This window comes from Onychomys torridus, chromosome 3 (genome assembly GCF_903995425.1).
Source record: "Onychomys torridus chromosome 3, mOncTor1.1, whole genome shotgun sequence".
Lineage (NCBI taxonomy): Eukaryota > Metazoa > Chordata > Mammalia > Rodentia > Cricetidae > Onychomys > Onychomys torridus.
This window is the reverse complement of record NC_050445.1, coordinates 13,811,737-13,826,967: the sequence shown is the minus strand read 5'-3', so window position 1 is coordinate 13,826,967 and position 15,231 is coordinate 13,811,737. Positions and strand designations below refer to the sequence as shown.

At 43.3% G+C, this 15,231-nt stretch overlaps 1 protein-coding gene across 1 annotated transcript; it reads right to left on the bottom strand.

The window, feature by feature from the left end:
* Nucleotides 1–2,878: 2,878 nt before the first annotated feature.
* Nucleotides 2,879–14,384, bottom strand: Ppp1r17 (protein phosphatase 1 regulatory subunit 17). Its single transcript, XM_036182243.1, has 4 exons — nucleotides 14,239–14,384; nucleotides 10,544–10,696; nucleotides 9,245–9,397; nucleotides 2,879–4,071 (listed from the first exon to the last, which is right to left on the bottom strand). The coding sequence occupies exons 1-4, from the start codon at nucleotides 14,330–14,332 to the stop codon at nucleotides 3,992–3,994; spliced, it is 480 nt and encodes a 159-aa protein (XP_036038136.1). The 5' UTR covers nucleotides 14,333–14,384; the 3' UTR covers nucleotides 2,879–3,991.
* Nucleotides 14,385–15,231: the final 847 nt, after the last annotated feature.

The window sequence follows — 15,231 nt, the reverse complement described above, 5'->3', positions numbered from 1 at the left end:
TAAAAGGCTGGTGAGATGGCTCAGTGGGTAAAGGTGCTTGTGGCCAAGATTTCCAACCTGAGTTTAATCCCAGGAACCAACACAGTGGAAGAAGAGAACAGAGGCCAGTCCCCTGCAAGTCCTCTCACCTACATATACTACACAAACACACAAACACACACACACACACACACACACACACACACACACACACACACACTGCATGCACAATGTAATAAAAGTAATTTGAAAAGAGTATTTCTGCATTGAAAATTTGGAGTTGAAAACAATGTGTTATTCACATGGAACCTATACTACACTGACCTTGTAGTCTGATAGCAGTACCCCTGGACATGGAGAAAGCCTTAGGGACATGGGGACAATGCAGAGGGAGAAGGAATCTTATTCTGGTTTGGTTGTAGTTGTGAGACATGATAATAAGTACTGACATGCAGCCTAGGATTTGAAACTGGGTTTTACCGAATATTCAGGAGTGTGGAAGAGTCTTTTGTTGTTTTTGCCCAGAACTGTCAGCTGATTGGCTCCTCTCTCCTCCAACACTTTCTGCACATAGGATTTCATTTAGGGTATCTTGGAATTGTTCTTATCTTAGGAAACACCCATTCTTTTCTTCTTGAGAAAGTAGGTTGGTATCTTGGATATTCCAGGTCTGAGTTTGTTGCCAACAACATGTGATTTTTCCAAATGCTATTAAAGTCTGTTTTGATTTAAAGAAAGACCATGGCTGGTGCCTTTGAAAAAGAGGTAACTCTCACAAGTGGTGCCTCCTTATCTCAATGAGCTTGGGTCCAGAGAAGATGCCTTCAAAGAGAAGACCTGTGCACAGTCTTCTGGCTTGATTTGGGGGTTCAAAATCATGTTCAGAACATCTACAGAAATGATAGATTGAAGGAGATCCTGGGTGTGTGGGATCCCTAGGGCATTCTCAGCTGCCCACTGCCTGTGTCTCTACTCACTGATTTGGGACCTCTTGTGAGTATCACTTTCACATTCTTGAATCACAGTGGCAAGAAAGCTTCACTCACAGGGGATGATAGAGGTTCCACCAAACCCATCATGTGGTCAGCCTCATAGCTGGCAAAAAATAATTGCTTTCTGAACTTCTTTCCACAACTGCATGCTAACTCGGTCTCCTCTTCTTAAAAAGGGCAACTTGGGTGCCACAGGCCAGGGAAGAAAAACTGACCCAAATGTCGTTAAAAGAAAACCCTGCTCTCTTTCTTCACAGTTCTGTCCTACCCTATAGCACCTCTTCTGACTCTCCAAGTAATAATTGGGCATTAGAAGCTGGCCGTGTGACCTCAGTCAACAACTGTTAAAGGCTATCTGGACAGTGCTTTTGAAAGAGAGCTCACTCTCACATGTGGTGTGTCCTCATTTCAGTGAGCTCGGGTTCACTGACGATGCCTTCAGAAAGAATGAATGGCCAACTGCTTCTTCGGTTTGAACCTGCTTTCTGAGTGGTGCCTGAAACACATTTGCTATTAGCACCACCGTTTGACTGGAGGGAATGTACAGTATACAGGGAACTACAGACAGGTCTAGTCACTAAACGCCCAATCTACTACTCAGAAAAGGACATGTGGGACAAGGGGCTTGAGGGAGGATTGGCTTCATCCCACATCACTACAGTGGCATCCATGTTTGCCTGTAATTTATCTGGCTTTGCCCCTTCCCATAGAGGCTGGGACTCTGTCACAAGAGCCAGCTTCTCCCAAAGAGAAGGCAGACATTGCTACGAAGGCTGCACAGGTGGCAGGCTCTACCCACTTGAGACCTTTCAGATGTGCCCAATCAGTTCTTCATAACTGCTCACAGCTCAATATTAGGGCAGGTGGGGTTTATCCACAGAAAGGCACCATCCCTGCTCAAATCCTCCCAGCTTACAGTGGGTGGGCATTTTAACTTACAAAACCCCTTATCTACATTCTGACTCTCAAACTACAAAGAAAGTAAAATAAGGACCATTATCCTTATTTTCAAACTCAGAGCTCCAGGGGTTTGCTCAGGGTCACATAGTTGGGACTGGAATCCAAGACTCTTGCTTTTAGTACAGGCAGTTTATTCCCACCAGAAATGATGGGTGCTTTCACAAACTACCAGGAATCCTTAAGCACACCCTGCAGGCATGACTGCAGGTGTATTCCATGTTTAAACAGAAGATCTAATAAGACAAGAGTACATCTGTGTTTTCTTAGTGAGAAACCTTCTGCAAATCATTCTGTTGTTGGTGCACTAATACTGCTGTTCACTTGCTTCTAATTGCTTTGGACTGCTTGAAACCTTTATAGTGGCCCTTGTCATTGTTTATGCTTCAATCAGCAATGTGGTCACAGACTTACACTCCTTCCCCCAAACTGGAATTGCTTGGATCAAGAAGACAAAAAGTTCCTGGGAATAGGTTGTATGTCTTTACTAACTTATTTAGCTAGGGCTCTAAACTTCCAGAAAAGGTTTAGAGTCATGAAGCTTTAGACTTCATGTAGCGTGAAGTCAATGGGGTCAGCAGCTAGGGTAGAACAGGTCTCCAAAAGGGGCATGTTCAAGCCTTCTAGAATTGTATACAGAACGCAGTATTCATAGGATTGGCACATTTTAGTTAGAGCCCAGCCTTCCTAGAACTGTCAGTTCTCCAAACACTTTCTCAAGAGAAAATAAAATCTAGAATTCCATATAGATTTTCTGGATTTGATTCTTAAATATTAACAGCTAATTTAATTAACTTAAAAAAATCTTTATGGGCCAAACAAAAACATGAGCAAACCAAAGCCAAATAGTGCAAGGTTTGTGGTTGTTCATTTGTCAAACTTTGTTCTTTATAATTCTAAGCAAGTGGGGTATTAGGAGAGATGTTCCAGGACACAGGGATGTGTGCAGAAGTATCTTTATTTCTGAAGTGTCTTGCATCTTTTACATCCTTGTGAGGAGAACAGAAGGACAGAAAGGATAACAGCCAGAACTCGAGTATATACAGAACTGTCCCATGCTCCCCTTCTTGGGTCTGAGCACTAGGTTGTCTGCTTTTCTTCCGTTTAATACTTTTCACATTTCCCCTGTCAGCTGTTTGGTGGATGAAGTCTATATGCAAAGCTCCCACAGGCACACAGAGATTGCTGGCTACACTGGAGCTAAATGCACACCCATGTTCACTAAATCACACCACCTCGGATATAAGAAAGTGTCTTGGAGTCTAAGTAAGTGAGATGATGAAAAGATCAGAACAACTTTCAACTGGCCTTAAATTTTTTTTAAAAATAAATTCCTCACAACCACTGGTATTTATTTACCTACCATTAGTGATGACTCACTTATGACACAATTCACAATTGTCAAGACAACCGACATAGTTAAGAACTCTCATTTTTAACAACAAAATTAAATATAAGACCTTCTACACAGACCAGCACTCTCGGCCTCCACCGTCTTCAGTGGTGGCATGGTGGACTGGCTCCTTCCTCTTGAACCTTTACAGCATCTGTAACGAGGATCTTCAGAGTGTGACCAGAATTTGACTCACAATGTAGAAAGGAAGAAATGAAAAACCATTTCATCAGAACATTCCGTGAGCTAGAAATCAAATGTTTTCACCAGTCTTACTGGCTGCAGTGGCCCTGGGGGACTCCTGCATGGGTGTGGTTGATGCTGAGTCAGACTCTGCCCAGCCACTTAGCCAGGAGGAAGGACCCCTTCTCATTCATGTTCTTTGCTTGCAGACACTGAGCCCTGAGCTCTCACCTTTGTCTCTTAAGAAAAATATCCTTCTCACTGAATGGAAAAAGGGAAGTTCAAGAAGTAGGGCTGGAAAGCAGCCCAGGAGGAAAGATAAGGAGGTGACTGGTAAGCTGACCAGTCGGTCTCCTGGGGAGGAGGCGTCTAGATCTTAGAGTCACACTAGGACAAAATGAGAGCAGAGACAAATCTATTTTTTTCCTCTAGGTCACCATAGGGAACCAATCTAACCTATTTGCACGCAATCTCGGGGGAGATGTCTTTAAATAGCTACTGGGTCGCTATCCTTTTCATCGTCTTCCATAATCACTCTGGGGCTCTCATCTCCGAGCAGAGTCAAACCTGCAAAACACAATGAAGACCTACAATTAGGAATGGCCAATGGAAATATCAGAGAGCCCCGGAGCACCAAGACTACTCTCAAAGGCATAGTGACCCAGAAATGTTTCTGTGTAGGGGAGAAAACCAAGTGGCCTTATTTGGCCACCGTAGAGGTGTTCAAGAGGACACTACTCTGGATGCAAGGGGAGACAGAGGCCCTAAGCCACAGCCCATGTTCACAGGGATTTAGGAGACCTGCTGTTGGGGGCTTTGGCTCAGCCACTCCTTTCATCTAAACTGGGCAAAGTAATGTTTTGTGGAAATGTTCTGTTCTCAAGTGTAAACAGAGACACTAATACTCATTACAAAGAGGCTTTGTGTCAATTAATAAGATATTTGTAACATGGCTCGCAAAAGGTCACCTCTGAGGGTCAGTGATGTGGCTCAAGGAATAAAGGGGCTTCCCATCAATCCTGGCAGCCCGAGTCTGACCACCAGGACTCATGCAGTGGAAGGAGAGAATAATTCCTGTAAGTTGTCCTCTGACCTCCATGGGCCCGTGGAGAACATGTGCTCCTTGATACCCCCAATTCATAAACACATATTATAAAAAATTTAAAGCCACATCTATGATCAACTAAATGATGTTTTTTTTTGTTTGTTTGTTTTCTGTTTTATTTTTCTGTAATTTGCTAGTTTATTTCTCTTTGGAAAGGAAGAATAAGACATATAAAGGCAAATGTGAAAGCACCAGAGAAAATATTGATCTCTGACTGTCTTGGATGACAGAGTCCACATACTTAAGAGCAAAGGGAAGAATCTAGAGTGCAGTGTATGTTCACACATGGTATGGCCACACCTTAGAGCAATTCTTTGTTTGGAGATAGAATTAAAATATCCCCATTTTTTACAAAATGTAGAGATGTTAGATTAGTCCTTACTTAGACAAAATACGAAGTTGTTCTTCAAACGACTCCCTGGCCTGTGAAATTCAGAAGATTTAATTTCTTTTTTTTTTTCCCTATCTTTCTCTTTCTTTCTTCTTCTCTTTCACTTTCTTCCTTTTTTTCTTTTTGGAGTATAATTTTTCAGGGCTGATCAGTTCAGAAAAGACCAACAAAGGAGACTTGGGTGGTCCTGCCTGTTCTGTGACAAACAGTAGGGCCATTTTAAGAAATGACACCTGAACCCCGGGTCAAGCCTAGTCCTTGGTAATTTCTGTCATTTTCCTCTAGTTCCTAGGCATGTGCCCCACGTGCAGCCTTGCACAGCCTATTTCCACTCCTCTCAGTGGAGACCTTGCATCCACACAACACTTCCTAACGATCTGAACTTGGGGAATGAAGTTGTGCTCTGCATGGGGCTTTTCCACATCCCTGGCCTCCATTCAACACCAGCAAATTAATGAAAACTATGTGCAGGTCTTAATGACTAGTCATTTGATTCAATTCTTAGTTTGTTTATATTTTTAACCAGTTAGCTAGTAATTATTGGAGGAGAAAAACAATTTCAAATCTGGCTAAAGCCAAAGCTTTTGCATAAATCACTTATAAAGCACATTTGGAGAAATTGTCTCTCATAACAGAGGCATAGAGTTAAATTTTTATTTATAATTAAAGATAGTATGCCAGCAGCATGTAGAATTAGCTATGCTGATGGACTTGGGTAATTTAAAATTGGCAAAAAATATTTAAATTCCTGTGTTCAGCAACTTTCTAGTTACTTTGGGTACCCTTGAAATGTAGGTCTAGAAAATCTGGGCCAGAAGGTGGGGAGGAGGCTCTGGGACAGCAATAATAACAGGAACATATTCAGTGGTAAAGGCTGGCCCTTCCTGAAGTGGAACAACCTGCCCACAGGGGCACAGAACATAATTTCATGTGCTAAATGAGCTGCCACTTTATATCAACATGTGAAACACTGGTTGGAATATTACATAAGGAAAAGATATGGTATGTATTGTGTTCAGGCTCTTAACAGAGCTCCCAGTTACTGGTGAGGTCAGGAGGTGGTGGTGGCGTTGTTAGGATGCAGGCCTATCAGAAGGAAATGAGACCATTGGGGGAATGCCCTTGAAAGGCATGGGCAGCCCATCCCCATCCTGTCTTTCTGTTTTCTTCCCAACTACTACAAGGTGAAGGACTTTGATCCACCATGCACTTCACTTTGCAGTGTTCCTTCCTACCACAGGCTCAAAGGCAGCAAAGCCAAGCAGCTGTGGATTAAAGCTCTGAAGACTTGAGTCAAATGAAAACATTCCTCTTCTGAAGTTGACTTTCTCTGGTACTTTGTCACAGTGTCAGAAGGATGACTTGTAAAGAAGCTCAGAATAGTCTTGACTATCTGGGTATCCTGTTCAGAGGATCCATATAGGGATGGATACCTGTGACCATTGCTTCTTTTGTCCTTGTTGATGGCTTGAGGACAACCCACTGTGGGATGTGTCTTTCTCCTGGTTTCTGTTCTCCTGAGGAGTCAGGACTATGTCCCAGAATGGAGGGAGACACTAAAGCCAGAGCGCTTCCTTGGTCATCAGGCGCCACTGAGGAGCTCATTCAACCCACCCAAGTCTCAGCTTATCCAGTTGGGGAAAATAAATTGCATTTCCTCTAGGGCTCGATGTTGCAAAAGAGACTTGTGCCTTTAGAGAGACGTTGATCTTCAAACCCTTTTTCCCTTTAATTTTTCATGTGTGTGTATACATGCATGTGAGTCTATATGTTTTGCAGCTACATGTGTGCACGTGTGTGTGTAGAGGCAAGAACTTTATATCAAGTATCTTCCATAATCACTCTCCACTTTATATGCTGTTGCAGAGTCTCTCACTGAACCCAAAACTGAACAATTCAGCTTATCTAGCTAGCCAGCTTGCCTTTGACATCCCTCGTCTCTATTTCCTAAGCCTTGGGGGTAAAGGCAGGCCTCCATGCCCCCACCCAGATGAAAGAGCAAGGATCTAGAGATCTAAACTCAGGTCCTACACTTCATCCACTGAACCATCTCCCAAGCCCAGGCCTACATTCTTTAATGTTCTAAGAATACCCTCTAGAACCTCTGCTAAAAACCACTAGGCACTGTAGGAATGCTTGAGCAGCTTTGACTTTCCAGCAATCCCCCACACCCACCACCTAGTATAAGACTCAGACGTAGTAAGATCTAGCAACTACCAACTCCTCTTTTTCTGTATAGAGCAGAATTTAGAGTTCAGGAAGCTTTAGTGTGTTGGGTCAGGGTTTCTAGTCCTGGGTCTTTGTGGGGTGTTCATCATGCTGTTTCTGAGCAAGATCCCACCTAGACATCATTCAGACTTAGCTATCTGCATTAAGTATATGCTCCTCAGACCTTGGGGAGCCCTGACCAAACTCAGGGGATCTTCCCCTCGGCAGAGCAGACATTTGCTATTTTCAGAGGAGGTTCCGCTCTTTCCTCTGTGTGTGCGCTCCGTTTCCATTTCTGGCCTCCAACTGGCCTGTTGGTGTTCACTCTTTCCTGCTGCGCCGCTGTCTTTCTTTTCTTTGGCTCTTTCTGCCACCGACGTAAACTAAAGTACTTCTTCCTCTCTTAAGCAGTTCTTGGTACCTGCGTCTGACCAATCACAAACAATGCTCCCTGCCATGCAGTTTTCAAGATGGATTGCTGGCAACTGTGGGCCAAATTCAAACAAAGCCTAGGCCTGGCAGGGAAGCCTTAGAGGGTCTATTCAGGCAGTTGGACTTGTCAAATAAGCTCATTAACCTAAGGGAGTGAGATGGTTAGCACGAGATTTAGAAGGGAGAGCGAATCCTTGTCCAGTTTCCATTTGCCAAGGGTTAATGAGAGATGTCTCTACGGTGTGTTTGCCTGTGAGCTTCTCTCGACACCCTTATTAGAACCAGCATGAGTCTTTCTGAATACCTGCCAAAATCTCCATCCTTTTTAGCTTAACTAGTGTTGTGGTTACTGCCAATTCTTTACATACTAAAAGACTCCAGAAATAAAGAACCTCAGCTACTACAGTAGGGAAAGCCAGGACTGTACAGCAGTGACTGCCACAGAAGGTACTTACAACAAAGCCTCACTGACTCAAGGAATTTCACAGTCTGTAGAGCCTTTGTATATACAACACCTTGTGGACACTACAGTCCTTGATCAGCAGTTTTGACTCAGTAGGGAGGCTGCTCCTTTGGGATACAGGTAGGATGCAGGCCTCATCCATTGTCATGGGATCATAACTGAGTATTCAGGAAGGAAGGCATCAGCAGGCTTGCATGAAGATGTAAAGTTGTGTATCCGAGAGAATTTTCCCTCTTCACCTCCCTGGAGCATTCCCTTCCTAGCTTGATGCCTTGTTTTATGTGTCCCAGCAGATATCAGATGATCTGTTTGTTGATGTGATTGTGGACTTTCCTCCAGTACTAATTCTCAGAAGCTAAGTACTACCAGATAAGTACTCACGGGAAGAATGGAGATAGTGCCAGGATGGACTGCTGTGCATTCTAACTTTCCCGTACTATCGATATGTGTGAAATATGTGAGGAGGATGCATCCAGTCAGAGTTCAGAATGGCTAGTTTCCAAAGCTGTGTGGGCTGAGCGAGCACACAAGCAAGTGAGCAAGCAGGAAGGCAAGCAGTAGACTCCTAGTCTAATTGGGAGCACACTCACTTCATTCCTCATTCACTCCCCAACTTGTGTGTGAACTTCCCAGGCACAAGGACAATACCTCATTACATTTTTTTTTGGTGTGTGTAATTATCTGACACATATTAAGATAGCTATCAATATCTGTGCATCTCCTCTCTTTCTTCCTCTATCTCTGTCTCCTCTCTTGAAAATTAGTCCCTAGAATTTGGGAAATCATCCATCAGCCATAACATGCACAATCCACCTAAGGTGGGGAAGCAGGGATTTCACCTATTCTCAAGGTCCCACTGACACTTCTGTTTCACTGGCTCAGTGAATTTGACCAGGTCTGCTGAAGCAGGAGTTATTTCTGAGCCTCTTCCACCCTCATGTCGGCCCTGGGGAATTGCCAATGAAGGAAAACCTGGAAGGCAGCAGTAAATGCACTCCTCCCTGGGGTACCTGAGTATGACACAGCTTGCTGGGCTGGACGCAGGCCATGCCCCTCACACCTCCAGATGGTAAGGCTCCAATCTGCTCCCATCACGCTTGTGAATATTGTATACCAGCTTCTTTCCCCCCCTTTTTTTTACCTGTGACAAAAGGAGGCATGTGCAGGGCAGGTGTGTCTTTTCTTCTTGGCCTTTTCTGTTCCATGTCAGTATTGTGAAGAGCTGGGCCTGTTTTACCCTTCGGAACTCTCTCTTGGACATCATATCTTTTAATTAAGTGTTCTGAGATCACACCTGCATGGTTAGAGGAGCAGAAAGAGGAACAGGATCAAGTCTACAGATCCTAATGCTGCAGGGGTGTGCCTAGGTACCTGGTGGACTGGTAGGTGGAAAAGGCAAATAATGTAGCTTTTCAAATTTGCTTTCAAAAAAGTTTCCTGGAAATAAGTGAGAATAGTTTTTATTATTGGGTGTTTTTAATGCCTGGTTTTCTTTTGACTGAGGAACTTGGTATTGCTGCCACGTGCCTTATCTCAGGAAAGAAAGGCAGAGAAATACCTCTGACTTGTCATGGCTGATGCAGAGGTGAAGCCCATCCTCTATAGCGAGGAGGGGTCATATCTCTGTTCTGCAAGCTGTGGGCTACACACGTTCATCCTGGTTTCTTATACTTCTTCTCCCTTCACTTGTTTTCATCCAGTTGCCTCCTCTATCAAGTAGGGAGGGAGGCTTTGCATGGTGGTAATTCTGCATCATTTCATGTTTCTGTTAATAGCCCCCTTTATGAACGTTTGCACAATTACTCCTCAGACAGACCTGTGGTTTTGACCTAATAACTTCCATTATAGTGTTGCTTCTTGCTGCACCTTTCACCTAGGTGTGCACTGTCACCTTAGAACATGCTGTGAGTAGTAGAAAGATACAAAACTAATGGCCAAAAGTAAAGGAGATGGGCAAACAAACAGGACACTCGGAAATGGTGCAGTAGAAATGTTAACTGTTACTTTTTTTTTTTTCTGGGCTTGGGGCTCCAGTGCCATTCCAGCATCCTCCACAGTCAGGTGACACCTGGGGCTGAGGGAGACCCATCTCATGTGGTCCTCCCCGTCAGTCCTCCATCCTGACCCTCCCCGTGTCTGCTGCTGGATGTAGACACTCATGGTAACTTTGGAAGCTTGTGGGGACTTTAGTCTCTGTGTTGGTGATGCCAAATCTCCTGATCCTGTGACCTTGAATTTCCAAAACTCAGGGCACCTCCTTGTCACCAGCCCCCACTGCTACTGAGAGAAAACTTCTACATTGTAGTTTACATATGCTACTCCACGGCACTCTTAGTATTTTAGACTTTAATCCAAATGTTTGAAGGGAAGTTCTTGGAGATGGGTGCAGCCTGGCAGTGGGTTCTTGCAGCCATGCAGAGCAGTGTGTCTTGCCCCTTACCTGGTATGAAAGGCGGGATATGCAGGGCGGGTGTATCTTTCCTCCTGGGTTTCTTTTGCTCTGACTCAACATTCAGAGTGGCCTGTGCGTTCTTCCCCTTTCTCGGCTTCTTTTTGAGGTCACAGTCCTTAATGAACTGGTCTGAAAGGTCATCTGGTTTCAAGGAGGAAAAGGAATAACACAAATAAGTCTTGAGCCACAACTGGGGGTCTCTAACCACATTCGATGTTAGGGACAGAAGCCATTAGGCCTGAAAAAGAAACATGTTTATTTTTATCTCATCAATGGAAGAATTGGACAAACGTGCATGGTTTTTTTTTTTTTTTTTTTTTTTGAGACAGGGTTTCTCTGTGTAGCTTTATGCCTCTCCTGGAACTCACTCTGTGGCCCAGGCTGGCATCGAACTCACAGAGATCCGCCTGGCTCTGCCTCCTGAGTGCTGGGATTAAAGGCATGTGCCACCACCCACCCGGCCTTTGTTTTGTTTTTGGTTTTGTTTTCTCCTGCATGTATGTCTGTGTATGCAGTACCTGCAGAGGCCAGAAGGGGCATCAGGATTCTCCTGGGACTAGAGTCAACAGATGGTTGTGAACTGTTACATGTTGGCTGGGACCTGTGAGCTTAACCACTGAACCATCCCTCCCACCCCCAGTAAAACCTTAAATTTAGAGAAATCAGGAGTCATCAAGGCAAGCAGAAACATGTGAGCAGGGCTTCCAGAACTGGCTTGAGCTGTTCACAGCCTGTTTGAGTCAAGAACCACTTTCCTTAAAGGTCCACAAGCCGTGGACAACAGAGACTCTCTGGATCCTGGAATGCCCCACTAGAGTGGAGAGTGAATCTCTTACTTGCCTTACCTCTGTGGGCTGCCTAGTCAGGCTTCAGCATCTACAGGGCTTCCTGTGCCCTGTGTCTTTGCAAGTCTCCTCTTTATAGGTTGTCTTTTATCGGATCTCTTTACTTTTCACAGCCCCGTTTAATAGATCCTTTCCAGCCCAGATTCTATGTTACATCATCACAGGGTCTCAGAGTGATGACTCCAGACCAATCACTAGCCTCGTGAAAGCCTTGTCTTAGCTGCATCTTAAACCAGACATCTTTGTCTGCTCTGCTCTCCTATGCATTTCCCTGCCATTGCTCAAGCCCCAATCCACTGTTCTGAAATGATTAATCTGCAAACTCCTCCTCCAGATGGAGTCTTCAAGGAGACAAAGATCACAACCTTTTGGGAATTTTGTTCTTAATTGCACCCCTCTCCAACGAGTGTGCTTTAAATGGAAGTTGAACTACTCTGAGTTCACACCCTTAGTCTCTCATTTGTTGATTCTAAGAACTTGGGACTTATTTTCTAGAAGTGTTGATATCATCTCCACTGGTTAAATGGGGATGATGTTAAATCCATGTGCATGTGTTTTGTGCATCCGATACATGTCACCTGTTCAAATCCCGCGTACTGTGCCATTGCTCAGCCAGAGCTTTCAGCAGATCAGCAGGAGGCTCCAACATTGTCAGTCTTACTTTCTTAACCACAGCCCTGACCATCATTTATTATCTTTTGGATATTAATACCATCTTTGCTCAGGTAATATTTTAAAGGATGATGTCTGCATTATTGCTGCTATTAGTTTGTGTTTTTTAGATCATTTCAGTAGCCATGAATACATATTTGTTCAATATGTTCTTGAATAAATGGACTCAAATGGACTTAGTGGGAAGAGATGTTCTCCTAGGATTCAATGAAGCTACACAACAAAGAACCTGCATGTTTTCTCTAAGAACTGATAACTTTGGCTTGGATACAGTGTGGGTGTTTCTAAAGAATGTGGGGAGTTCTGAGGTTAGCCTTTTGGCACTTCCCTGTCCCACACACCTCTCTTCTCTTTTCTCTTTGTTTGCGTTCTTTCCTTCCACTCTCCCCATCCCATCCCATAATTCCCTGGGTAGCCCAGGATGCCCTTGAGCTTAGGATCATTTTTGCTTCACCTTCCTATGTGTTGGGGTTACAGGTGTGTATGGCTGTACCCAGCTCCCACCTTTCTTCCCCTCTTTATGCGTTTCTGTGGGGGAAATGTTCGGATAAACTTCTTTAAAATATTGAAGATTAAATATGTGAACCTTTGGTTTCACTTTTGTGGGTCTAGACATACCCTGTGTCATTCATTACTCTATTCAGACAACATTTCTTAACCTCCTAGTATCTGTCAAGTCACTTATTAGATTCTAGGGATAAAATGGTAAGAAATTATTCTTGCCTTCAAGTTGTTTATAGTGTGTTGGGAAAATCTTTCATAGTCCATATATTTAAGGAAGTTACACTAGAAATTTTTAGTAAATCATTCAAAATCATCGACCATCATCCTATATAACCAGAACAAAAATCAGATGTCATGGTTCTCCTTGGCAACACTGAATAGTATACTTTTCTTTTAACTGGAAGACGTTGATGATATCACCCCAATAGTCTCGATCTAATCAACACTTATTGAGGTTGTACTCCATGAGGGCCCTGCACTGTGTGAAGATCACATAATAAGAGAAGGAGTTGTGGGAGATTTTACCCATTTCATTGCAGCATGTGGGCTCCCTCAGCTTATCAATGCCTATGTTTTGTCAGTTGTTCGACATTCATTTTATTCTGGAACAAATTGTCTCATTTAATCTCAACACTAAGTCTACAGTTATTCTACAATCATTTCCAGTTTGCAGATCTGGCCACATTATTGATAAGGATCAAGCTAGGTTCTTGGAGCTTTTTCTCAGCTATCTAGTCTACCTGGCTAACACTACAATTCCTCAAAGTTGTTACCACATAGTAGTTTATTCGCCCTTCCCCATGTTATACACACTAAAGGTGTTGATTAAATGATGTTGCTTAGGATGGGTGCTGCCCAGCTGTGGGTCCCTAGGGTCACAGTTTGCATATGAATCTATTGAGCTACTGTCTAAAATCAAGGTGCTACTTGGCACCTAGTATAAAGAGCAAGACATTTGTTTCAATTTTGACTTTCATTTCAATTGTAATTTTCCTTACTTTTGGAGGAATCTTGAACATAAAATATCTTAAAGGCAATCGAGGAGAGGGGAGACAAGATGAGTCATAACCAGACGAGGCATTAACAAAGGCTATGAATATGCAAAAGGCCCATCTATCAAAAGTCTGAGTGTCTCATTTTTAGAAATGGGTAGATGCAGAAATGTTTCTGGTGTTTTCATTACAAAGGTTATGCAAAAAGTCAGTTCTGGAAAGGAAACAGATTGACAATAAAGCAGAAAAGGGCTATTTAAAATTCTGTCTTGATAGGCAAAGAGAGATATTTGAAATATTTTATTGGTGCTGCACATGGGGTTTAAGTGTGCTGGAAAATACTGGAAACAAGCTATATTGCCACATTCCATTTATTGCCTCAAAAATGCTCTGCCTGGGACTCTGTCACATCCAAAACACAGGACAATGCTTTTCTGCCTCTCTCTGTCTCTTTCTAATTCGAATGAACTTCTCTCCAGTACTTCAGCTAATATTTACATGGCAGACCCCACAGACTCATGGCTATTTGCCTGTCCATCTGGTGTAGGCTGTCACCAGAAGGCACAGGCGATCAGGTTTCAGGGGGCCTTCTCTCTGACTTGCCTGAAAGCAGGATGACAGATAAACTTTCTTTGGCTTAGAGGACAAGCATTCCCAAAGGAACATTTACCTGAGTGGCTGCAGTGAGGATCGAACTTGTCCAGTATGTCTTCTGAAAGCTCCAGAGGCTGCACTGGCTCAGTGGTCATCATCTCAGTGGACATCCTCAGTGGGAGAGAGAGAAAAAGATATAGAGAGACAGAGAGACAGAGACAGAGAGAGGGAGAGAGACAGAGAGAGAGAGACAGAGACAGAGAGAGTCTTTTCCAGCACTGGAGAAATTAAAGACAGCAATCTGTACATAAGTATGCCTTCTGTTAATTCATTCACTCATTTATTCAATAAATACATTGAATGCTAAGTGATTATTATTGTAGGCCCCTGCTCAATCCTGTTTTTCAAGTCTGCTTCTTATAGTTAATTGCTAAATTTGAAACGTAAGCCAATACCAAATGAAACACACACACACACACACACACACACACACACACACACACACACACCCCTCCCTCCCTATTAGTGTTTATTATTTGGCTACTTAAGGGTTCCAGAATCCAATAAAGTCAAAATTAGAAATGAGCTGGCTAAGAGTTAAAGAAAACATCAACCATACGTCATGTGTCTTTTCTGTGTTGAGGTCTGTAGAGTGTGATTATATCTATATAACAGATGAGGAATGGGAACGCACGGATTCATAATTAATTTAATTGTCACACGTCTTGGTTAAGCTTAGATCAAAATTTAGTCCCAGTTAGTTTTAGGTACTTTAGTCTCTTAAAAATAAAGCAAATCATCTGAACCCAGAGTTGACTAAATAAGGCTCCTGGGTCCTCACCACTGTAATTTATAAAATAACTCAGCTGCCACCTCATGCATTTCATGAGGGCAGCAGGTACCCAGAGTGGGAAAGCTTGTTCTCGGTGAATATTTCTATTTTCTTCCTAGGGATTCCGGACATAAAAGCAAGTCTCTTCCTGTCCCCAGATTCCTGCCTTTCCTAGAACACAAATCCATGAACTTTCACCGTGATAGTTATAGCCTTGTCCAGGAGGAGTGAAATTTG